This window comes from Coregonus lavaretus, assembly GCF_964263955.1.
Source record: "Coregonus lavaretus genome assembly, contig: HAP1_SCAFFOLD_4124, whole genome shotgun sequence".
Taxonomy (NCBI): domain Eukaryota; kingdom Metazoa; phylum Chordata; class Actinopteri; order Salmoniformes; family Salmonidae; genus Coregonus; species Coregonus lavaretus.
This window is the reverse complement of record NW_028166703.1, coordinates 42,670-53,773: the sequence shown is the minus strand read 5'-3', so window position 1 is coordinate 53,773 and position 11,104 is coordinate 42,670. Positions and strand designations below refer to the sequence as shown.

General features: G+C 43.0%; 1 protein-coding gene across 1 annotated transcript in view; it reads left to right on the top strand.

Annotated features, from left to right (window-relative positions):
* Window positions 1-769: 769 nt before the first annotated feature.
* Window positions 770-11,104, top strand: part of LOC311114385 (disabled homolog 2-interacting protein-like) — a gene marked incomplete at both ends in the record, with an annotated part of 49,514 nt that continues 39,179 nt past the window's right edge. The window contains 2 exons of the mRNA XM_084189641.1: window positions 770-868; window positions 4,056-4,610. Coding sequence (XP_084045767.1) covers window positions 770-868; window positions 4,056-4,610 — 654 coding nt within the window. The remainder of the gene's footprint in view (window positions 869-4,055; window positions 4,611-11,104) is intronic.

Here is an 11,104-nt window from a genome sequence, read left to right as displayed (position 1 = left end):
CATACACACGCGCGCACACAGCAGGACCCCGGTTCCAAAACGAGCCCTGCTGGCAGTAGACACGGCACTGAGAGGAGAGGAGAGTGAGTGACAAAGCACTCATGAGCGCTGTGTGAGCAGGCTGAGAGTTAAAAATAACCTGCCATTGTCTAGCGTGGACTGAAGAGGCCTTCACTGTTCTCTATCACCTTCATCGCACGACTCTCTCTCTCTCTCGCTCTCTCTTAGTTTTTTCTCGCATATGCGCTCTCTTTCTCTCTCTTTTTTTCTCTCTCTAGTATATTCTCTCTCTGTCTCTCTCTGGAATATTCTCTCTTTCTCTTGCATAGGCTATCTCTTTCTCTTTCGTTCTCTCTGATGTCCAATCACCACAGAGTGCTCTGTCCAATCATTCCTCTTTCAGCTCCACCAACCCTCTGTCAGACACCTCATCTCACCGCACAGAGTATGTGTGTGTAGTCTAATATTCGTATAATAATAATAATAATATAGTATGCCATTTAGCAGACGCTTTTATCCAAAGCGACTTACAGTCATGTGTGCATACATTTTTACGTATGGGTGGTCCCGGGGATCGAACCCACTACCCTGGCGTTACAAGCGCCGTGCTCTACCAATTGAGCTACAGAGGACCACGTCAACCAAGATACGATTAGCTGTACAATAGTAAGGCATTTTTCCTTCTGATATACTCTATGTCCTGTGCCCTGTATCTGTTTTCCATGTATGAAGGACAGTAGTCACTGTGTTGTGTTTCTCTGTGTTTCAGGTCACCACCTCAACGGGAACTAAATGTTTCTCCTGTCGATCGTCAGCAGAAAGGGACAAATGGATGGAGAACCTGAGGAGAGCCGTCCACCCCAACAAGGTGAGACATGATTGAGCAAGTGTAGGTTCATAAAAAAAGAAATAGATGCTGACACACTGTTGGAGCCTCCTGTTGTGTTAACCAGACAACGTTGCACCAGAAGGTCTTTGTCAGGCTTCTGACAAAGGAAGGGGATAATCTAGTTCAAGTACAGACAGAGACTGTCTGGATTCCAAACCTATAACTCACAACTCAACATGGGCCCTGGAAAGATAGCAAGTGACCTAATTGGAACTGAGCCATTGAGTCAGACATTTAGACAGAGACAGTTCAATCATCCACACTGTCTGGGATACAGTATGGTACATCTGCAGTGGTGTGATGGCCCTCCCAGTGAGACAGAGAGGCAGAGCCGTAAAGGGACACAGTCAGAACAGTCACCAGACTGCCAGTGTCAAACAGAGGGCCCAACGCACATGTTCCCCTCTGTCGCTTTCCTCTTGGCTCAACACTTTTTCTTAAATCACAACAGCGCAGAAAGACGGCAGGCGAACGGCTGACATATGGCTCCTCGCGTCAAGCCCCAAAATAATGCAAATCTGACAGCACTCTCCCGCTTTCATCTTTCTTTATTTAGCAAATGACTTGCTAATTAGAACTTTAAGGAAAAAGTTTGGCTTTAATCAGGTTGTTTTTTTTTCTTCTCAAAATACTCTCTTGGCACAGATATGAATCTTTCCATCTCAACCTCGCAGGTTTTTAATTATTTTGGGATTTTCCACAGATTGGATACAGTGTAAGTTTGCATGTTTGTCCGTAAACATCGAAGCTCTAAACAGACGTGAAGGCGTTTTTGAAACGACAAATGTGAAAGAAAGTCTTTGTAGTGGGTGTTAAATAACGTGTCATATACAAAACAGTCAGAAAGCCATTTGCAGAGTTCTATTCATGAGATAGTTATTTTTTTACTGGTTAAATTAAATTAGCTTAGCATAATGAACTGTTTTTACAGTTGAAGTCGGAAGTTTACATACACTTAGGTTGGAGTCATTAAAACTCGTTTTTCAACCACTCCACACATTTCTTGTTAACAAACTATAGTCTTGGCAAGTCGGTTAGGACATCTACTTTGTGCATGACACAAGTAATTTTTCCAACAATTGTTTACAGACAGATTATTTCACTTAAAATTCACTGTATCACAATTCCAGAGGGTCAGATGTTTACATACACTAAGTTGACTGTGCCTTTAAACAGCTTGGAAAATTCCAGAAAATGATGTCATGGCTTTAGAAGCTTCTGATAGGCTAATTGACATCAGTTGAGTCAATTGGAGGTGTACCTGTGGATGTATTTCAAGGACTACCTTCAAACTCAGTGCCTCTTTGCTTGACATCATGGGAAAATCAAAAGAAATCAGCCAAGACCTCAGACAAATTATTGTAGACCTCCAGAAATCTGGTTCATCCTTGGGAGCTATTTCCAAATGCCTGAAGGTACCACGTTCATCTGTACAAACAGTAGTATGCAAGTATAAACACCATGGGACCACACAGCCGTCATACCACTCAGGAAGGAGACGCGTTCTGTCTCCTAGAGATGAACGTACTTTGGTGCGAAAAGGGCATATCAATCCCAGAACAACAGCAAAGGACCTTGTGAAGATGCTGGAGGAAACAGGTACAAACGTATCTATATCCACAGTAAAACGAGTCCTATATCGACATAACCTGAAAGGCCGCTCAGCAAGGAAGAAGCCACTGCTCCAAAACCGCTATAAAAAAGCCAGACTGCGGTTTGCAACTGCACATGGGGACAAAGATTGTACCTTTTAGAGAAATGTCCTCTGGTCAAAAATAGAACTGTTTGGCCATAATGACCATCGTTATGTTTGGAGGAAAAAGGGGGTGCTTGCAAGCCAAAGAACACCATCCCTACCGTGAAGCACGGGGGTGGCAGCATCATGCTGTGGGGGTGCTTTGCTGCAGGAGGGACTGGTGCACTTCACAAAATAGATGGCATCATGAGGAAGGAAAATTATGTGGATATATTGAAGCAACATCTCAAGACATCAGTCAGGAAGTTAAAGCTTGGTCACAAATGGGTCTTCCAAATGGACAATGACCCCAAGCATACTTCCAAAGTTGTGGTAAAATGGCTTAAGGCCAACAAAGTCAAGGTATTGGAGTGGCCATCACAAAGCCCTGACCTCAATCCTATAGAAAATGTGTGGGCAGAACTGAAAAAGCGTGTGCGAGCAAGGAGGCCTACAAACCTGACTCAGTTACACCAGCTCTGTCAGGAGGAATGGGCCAAAATTCACCCAACTTATTGTGGGAAGCTTGTGGAAGGCTACCCGAAACGTTTGCAATTTAAAGGCAATGCTACCAAATACTAATTGAGTGTATGTAAACTTCTGACCAACTTGGAATGTGATGAAAGGAATAAAAGCTGAAATAAAAAATTATCTCTACTATTATTCTGACATTTCACATTCTTAAAATGAAGTGGTGATCCTAACTGACCTAAGACATGGAATTTTTACTAGGATTAAATGTCAGGAATTGTGAAAAACTGAGTTTAAATGTATTTGGCTAAGTTTATGTAAACTTCCGACTTCAACTGTAAATGCAGTAGATACCGTGTAGGCCCATTAATAATAATAATATGCCATTTAGCAGACGCTTTTATCCAAAGCGACTTACAGTCATGCGTGCATACATTTGTTTTTTTTTGTGTATGGGTGGTCCCGGGGATCGAACCCACTACCTTGGCGTTACAAGCGCCGTGCTCTACCAGCTGAGCTACAGAGGACCACATGTGCATTTTAATCAGCTATTGATCTACTTATTCATGTTTAACATTTTAATTGCCCATTATATGCTAAACTCCACCCACCCTCCCTGCACTCCAGTGAGTCAGCTTTAATCAAGCACACCTCAAGTATTTTAAAATATTTGAAATATGTTGCTGTTATTTTTCCTTTTTTGAAAGGCTCGGAAACTACAATGTTTACTGAGAGAAGCACCACATTCCCATAGAAAACTGCTAGTGGCACCAATATACCTGCATACTATTTGAGATATGTATTAGAGGTCTGGCTACCACTGACCCTAACCCCTCCTCTCCTCTCCCTCAAGTATTTGAAATTATTTGAGTTACAGTGAGTATTTACAAGAGTCTAGACCCAGGTCTGTGATCCATCCCTGTCCCTAACCCAGCCCTCCCTCTCTCTATCCCCACACAGGACAACAGCAGGCGGGTGGAGAACATGCTGAAGCTGTGGATAATCGAAGCCAAGGACCTTCCTGCCAAGAAGAAGTACTTCTGCGAGCTGTGTCTGGAAGACACCCTGTACGCCCGCACCACCTGCAAGCTCAAGACCGACAACGTCTTCTGGGGCGAGCACTTTGAGTTCAACAACCTCCCGGCCGTCAAAAGCATCACAGCCCACCTTTACAAGGACTCGGACAAGAAGAAGAAGAAAGACAAGAACAACTACATCGGACTGGTCAACATCCCTGTTGCCGCGGTGACGGGGAGGCAGTTTATGGAAAAGTGGTACCCTGTGAGCACGCCGACGCCCAATAAGGGTAAGACGCCAGGGCCCATGATCCGGATCAAGGCCCGCTACCAGAGCATGAACATCCTGCCTATGGAGATGTATAAGGAGTTTGCAGAGTACACCACCAACAACTACATGTTGCTGTGCTCTGTGCTGGAGCCTGGCATCAGTGTGAAGAACAAGGAGGAGATGGCTTCTGCCCTGATCCATATTCTACAGAGCACCGGCAAGGCCAAGGTAGGAACTATGTATGCACGCATGACTGTAAGTCGCTTTGGATAAAAGCATCCGCTAAATCAAATAGATTATTATTATATTAACAGGCAATCATAAAGATTACTCTTTCACATGCACATTTACTTTTATTTTACAAATGTTTTGGTTAAATACGCTGTCAATGTTTGCTGTCAAATACTTTGCTCAAGGTAGCAACTGCAACATCAGTGTTGGCTAAGTAAGGTCAATGTCTTTCATCCTCAACATGTAGGTATCAGAACAGCTTATGTTCTGTATTACAGTGGTATTCTGTGTCACCAAGTTCAAACTGAAGGCAAGTGAAGCCAATGAATGTGGTCAATCCTGACTAAATGCTTTTTAAAACTTTGACCTGGCCCAGCTGTATTAGCAGACCTAGAGGCCAGACAGGTGATTTCTTGTTCATTCAACAGAGTCTTGACATTTTCCTTTTAACCCTTAGTGGAGCAGGTGGCCTCATGTTAGTTCAACAGAGAAAGTATTATATCCCAAATTGCTGTTAATCCATCCTCAGTTCTCCTTAATTCACTCTCCTGCAGGGTTGTAAAGCTCAGAGATGTTTGGGATGGATGTTCAACACAACAGAACAGAAGTGCTGGTGTTAGCTTTTGTGTTATTAGGCCTAGATTAACTCGCTGCAGTCTTAGCATGTCTACATTAGTCCTTTTTAAGTCTACCACGACGGGGGGGCATTTTGGAGCCATTTTGGAGAGAGTATCTCTCATCCATGCAGCAGTCTACACTTTACCACACTGCTACACCCTCTCTCTCTCGCTCGCTCATGCTGTTTTACTGGTTATCTACTGCACTGCCTATCATGAGTCGTATGCACAACTCATTGGCTGCTGCCTCGGTAAGAGGAGGATTCTTTTCTCTTTTCTCTTTATGTTATTTTCCAGTTGCCAAGGACAACTTGAGCGTCAGCCAGCCAGGATGCTCTTGACATTGCCTCGTGAACCAAGCTTTGAAGCTCCCTGACTTTCTCCCTCTGACTTTAGAGTGAGATTGCCATGATGAACAATTAGTACTTAAGAGGTCCTGCAGTAGATTGTCGCTGTCCCTGCGCTGGGTTGGGTTCACACACACACACACACACACACACACACACACACACACACACGTTACAAAGGTTCTATAGGTCTCTGGAGAGATGGTCACGCTGTTAATTAGACCTAATTAATTACAGTGTCCCTGAAAAGTGTTAAACTTTCGCCTCTCCCTTACCTCTCTCCTCCCTCCCTCCCTCCTCTTTCTCCCTTACCTCCTTCCTCCCTCTGCCTGTCGTCTTCCATGGAGACAGGTCATTAAACTTTAATACCAGCAGAGAGAAGCAGTTTCAAGGTTGATTTACACCGGGACGTCTTTATTGTCCCCACAAATCTATATGTTTGCTACATCACACAATCCCAACGGAAGTATTCCCTCATTCTCTCTACACATGTTTATTGCGAGCAGACTAATAATTGAAAAGCCAGTAATAGCTATTAAAGGGATAGACAGAATCAAATGGATACATTTAGCCTGTTCAAGAATGTATTGACTGATTAATTCAATTAAAGCTGTTTTCCATTTGGATGCTAGTTTGGTTGGCTTCAGCTAAGTGGTCAGACAAGAAAACTACCCTCCTTCTTCTAAAATGATTAAACTAATTATGCAGTACAGTTTCTTAGCTCTAGATTACCCTAAAATCTTAGGCTACATTCTTGATGGAGCACTACACAGATTGTAGCCCACAGCACCACAGCACACCCAAAATATTCCCAACTAATAGTTCCTATTATTAGACTATTATCAGACCCAGGCCTAATACTATGCTGTGTATATTCATATCCTGACTTCCGCTGTGTGGTTTGTCCTTTTTACAAGCTACATATTAAGCCTTGGGCCAAACTTCCCTCTGCTCTGCTCTAAGTTATTTTTAGGAATAACTTCATTTGCTGGCTGTTTTTTCATCCAAGTCTATGACTACTCTTTGGCCACAGCAACCGAATACATATCTACAAAATATTTGTCATCCACACAACATCTACATAATCCTTGAGTGGAACCCATCTGATTTTTCATTTAAAGGAATCTGCCATCTTATCTGGCCAACGATAGCATCTGGAGAGCCAAAGCTCATTTGGCTGGTTGTTTTTATTATCACATTCATTAACGTCTCTATATATTATGTCTGGCTGTTTTAGACCCCATCTTGTTTATTATTTAGTCTTGTGACTGTGCCGATGTAGCGTCTACAGAACAAGTCTAGACCTTTTGATCCTCTACCGGTCTATTTCTACTCACACATACACACAAGCTATTTCCAGTCCCTTCATCCCTTCACCCTGCTGTTGATTCTAATAATGCTGATGTGAAGTCAGTTGTGGTAACATTAGCAGCGTTAACCTAAGAAAGCGTGGAGACAAACTTTCCTCCGTGGTGCATAGCAATCAGCTGGGGAATTATGATTACAGTCACTGGGGTGAAGAGACGTGTCTACCACTTGCCCTGTCAGGGATAGAGTCTCTCTCTCTCTCTCTCTCTCTCTCTCTCTCTCTCTCTCTCTCTCTCTCTCTCTCTCTCTCTCGCACATAGGCTGTGTAGCCCCTCTCTCTCTGTTGATGTGTGTTGGGGTCTGGTTGGGGAGGGAGGAGGGGGAGGGGACTCTGGTGATTACAGTGTGGTTGGTTGTTAATAGCTGCTGCTGGTGCAGTTTCTTTAGGGGATGATGATAAACACAGTGTTTTCTTTTTTAACACCAAGGAGGATCTCCTTTAGTGCTCTCTCTCTCTCTCTCTCTCTCTCTCTCTCTCTCTCTCTCGCTAACACTCTCGCCCTCCCTCTCCCTCATATCCCCCTTCCTCTCTACAGTGAGGAAAAAAAGTATTTGATCCCCTGCTGATTTTGTACGTTTGCCCACTGACAAAGAAATGATCAGTCTATAATTTTAATGGTAGGTTTATTTGAACAGTGAGAGACAGAATAACAACAAAAAAATCCAGAAAAATGCATGTCAAAAATGTTATAAATTGATTTGCATTTTAATGAGGGAAATAAGAATTTAACTCCCTCTCAATCAGAAAGATTTCTGTCTCCCAGGTGTCTTTTATACAGGTAACGAGCTGAGATTAGGAGCACACACTTAAAGGGAGTGCTCCTAATTTCAGCTTGTTACCTGTATAAAAGACACCTGTCCACAGAAGCAATCAATCAATCAGATTCCAAACTCTCCACCATGGCCAAGACCAAAGAGCTCTCCAAGGATGTCAGGGACAAGATTGTAGACCTACAAGACCATCGCCAAGCAGCTTGGTGAGAAGGTGACAACTGTTGGTGCGATTATTGGCAAATGGAAGAAACACAAAATAACTGTCAATCTCCCTCGGCCTGGGGCTCCATGCAAGATCTCACCTCGTGGAGTTGCAATGATCATGAGAACGGTCAGGAATCAGCCCAGAACTACACGGGAGGATCTTGTCAATGATCTCAAGGCAGCTGGAACCATAGTCACCAAGACAACAATTGGTAACACACTACGCCGTGAAGGACTGAAATCCCGCAAGGTCCCCCTGCTCAAGAAAGCACATATCCAGGCCCGTCTGAAGTTTGCCAATGAACATCTGAATGATTCAGAGGAGAACTGGGTGAAAGTGTTGTGGTCAGATGAGACCAAAATCGAGCTCTTTGGCATCAACTCAACTCGCCGTGTTTGGAGGAGGAGGAATGCTGCCTATGACCCCAAGAACACCATCCCCACGTCAAACATGGAGGTGGAAACATTATGCTTTGGGGGTGTTTTTCTGCTAAGGGGACAGGACAACTTCACCGCATCAAAGGGACGATGGATGGGGCCATGTACCGTCAAATCATGGGTAAGAACCTCCTTCCCTCAGCCAGGGCATTGAAAATGGGTCGTGGATGGGGATTCCAGCATGACAATGACCCAAAACACATGGCCAAGGCAACAAAGGACTGGCTCAAGAAGAAGCACATTAAGGTCCTGGAGTGGCCTAGCCAGTCTCCAGACCTTAATCCCATAGAAAATCTGTGGAGCGAGCTGAAGGTTTGAGTTGCCAAACGTCAGGTTGGAAACCTTAATGACTTGGAGAAGATCTGCAAAGAGGAGTGGGACAAAATCCCTCTTGAGATGTGTGCAAACCTGGTGGCCAACTACAAGAAACGTCTGACCTCTGTGATTGCCAACAAGGGTTTTGCCACCAGGTACTAAGTCATGTTTTGCAGAGGGGTCAAATACTTATTTCCCTCATTAAAATGCAAATCAATTAATAACATTTTTGACATGTGTTTTTCTGGATTTTTTTGTTGTTATTCTGTCTCTCACTGTTCAAATAAACCTACCATTTAAATGTATAGACTGATCATGTCTTTGTCAGTGGGCAAACGTACAAAATCAGCAGGGGATCAAATACTTTTTTCCCTAATTGTATCTCTCCCTTTCTTGCTTTCTCTCTCTCCCTCCCTCCCTATCTCTATTCAATTCAATTCAATTTAAGGGCTTTATTGGCATGGGAATCATATGTGTGTACAGTGTACAGGCTTTCATCCTCTCTCTCTCTTTCTCTTTCTCTCTTTCTCTTTTTTTTAAGGGGCTGTATTGGCATGGGAAACATGTTGACATTGCCAAATAAACAAAAGTTAAATAAAAAGTAAAGATTAACAGTAAACATTACACTAGCAAAAGTTCCAAAAGAATAAAGACATTTCAAATGTCATATTATGGTCAAAAGTTAATGTACAAAAGGGAAGATAAATAAACATAAATAAGGGTTGTATTTACAATGGTGTTTGTTCTTCACTGGTTGCCCTTTTCTTGTGGCAACAGGTCACAAATCTTGCTGCTGTGATGGCACACTGTGGTATTTCACCCAATAGAAATGGGAGTTTATCAAAATTGGGTTTGTTTTTTGAATTCTTTGTGAGTCTGTGTAATCTGAGGGAAATATGTGTCTCTAATATGGTCATACATTTGGCAGGAGGTTAGGAAGTGCAGATCAGTTTCCACCTCATTTTGTGGTCAGTGTGCACATAGCCTGTCTTCTCTTGAGAGCCAGGTCTGCCTACGGCGGCCTTTCTCAATAGCAAGGCTATGCTCACAGAGTCTGTACATCGTCAAAGCTTTCCTGAAGTTTGGGTCAGGAATTCTGCCACTGTGTACTCTCTATTTAGGGCCAAATAGCATTCTAGTTTGCTCTGTTTTTTTGTTAATTCTTTCCAATGTGTCAAGTAATTATCTCTTTGTTTTCTCATGATTTGGTTGGGTCTAATTGTGTTGCTGTCCTGGGGCAACAGCCCAGACCTCACAACCATAAAGGGCAATGGGTTCTATTACTGATTCAAGTATTTTTAGCCAGATCCTAATTGGTATGTCAAATGTTATGTTCCTTTTGATGGCATAGAAGGCCCTTCTTGCCTTGTCTCTCAGATCGTTCACAGCTTTGTGGAAGTTACCTGTGGCGCTGATGTTTAGGCTGAGTTATGTATAGTTTTTTTGTGTGCTCTAGGGCAACGGTGGCTAGATGGAATTTGTATTTGTGGTCCTGGCAACTGGACCTTTTTTGGAACACCATTATTTTTGTCTTACTGAGATTTACTGTCAGGGCCCAGGTCTGACAGAATCAGTGCAGAAGATCTAGGTGCTGCTGTAGGCCCTCCTTGGTTGGGGACAGAAGCACCAGATCATCAGCAAACAGTAGACATTTGACTTCAGATTCTAGTAGGGTGAGGCCGGGTGCTGCAGACTGTTCTAGTGCCCTCGCCAATTCGTTGATATATATGTTGAAGAGGGTTGGCTTAGGCTGCATCCCTGTCTCACCCCACAGCCCTGTGGAAAGAAATGTGTGTGTTTTTTGCCAATTTTAACCGCCACTTGTTGTTTGTGTACATGGATTTTATAATGTCGTATGTTTTCCCCCCAACACCACTTTCCATCAATTTGTATAGCAGACCCTCATGCCAAATTGAGTCAAAAGCTTTTTTGAAATCAACAAAGCATGAGAAGACTTTGCCTTTGTTTTGTTTTTGTTTTTTGTCAATTAGGTTGTGCAGGGAGAATACGTGGTCTGTCGTACGGTAATTTGTTAAAAAGCCAATTTGACATTTGCTCAGTATTTTGTTTTCACTGAGGAAATGTACGAGTCTGCTGTTAATGATAATGCAGAGGATTTTCCCAAGGTTGCGGTTTATGCATATCCCACGGTAGTTACCCTTTTGTGGATTGGGGTGAATAGTCAGAGCTAAGGATGATGTTAAAGAGTTTAAGTATAGCCAATTGGAATTTGTGGTCTGTATATTTTATCATTTCATGGAGGATACCATCAACACCACAGGCCTTTTTGGGTTGAAGGGTTTGTATTTTGTCCTGTAGTTCATTCAACATTTCTCTCTCTCTCTCTCTCTCTCTCTCTCTCTCTCTCTCTCTCTCTCTCTCTCTCAATTCAAGGGGCTTTATTGGTATGGGAAACATATGTTTACAT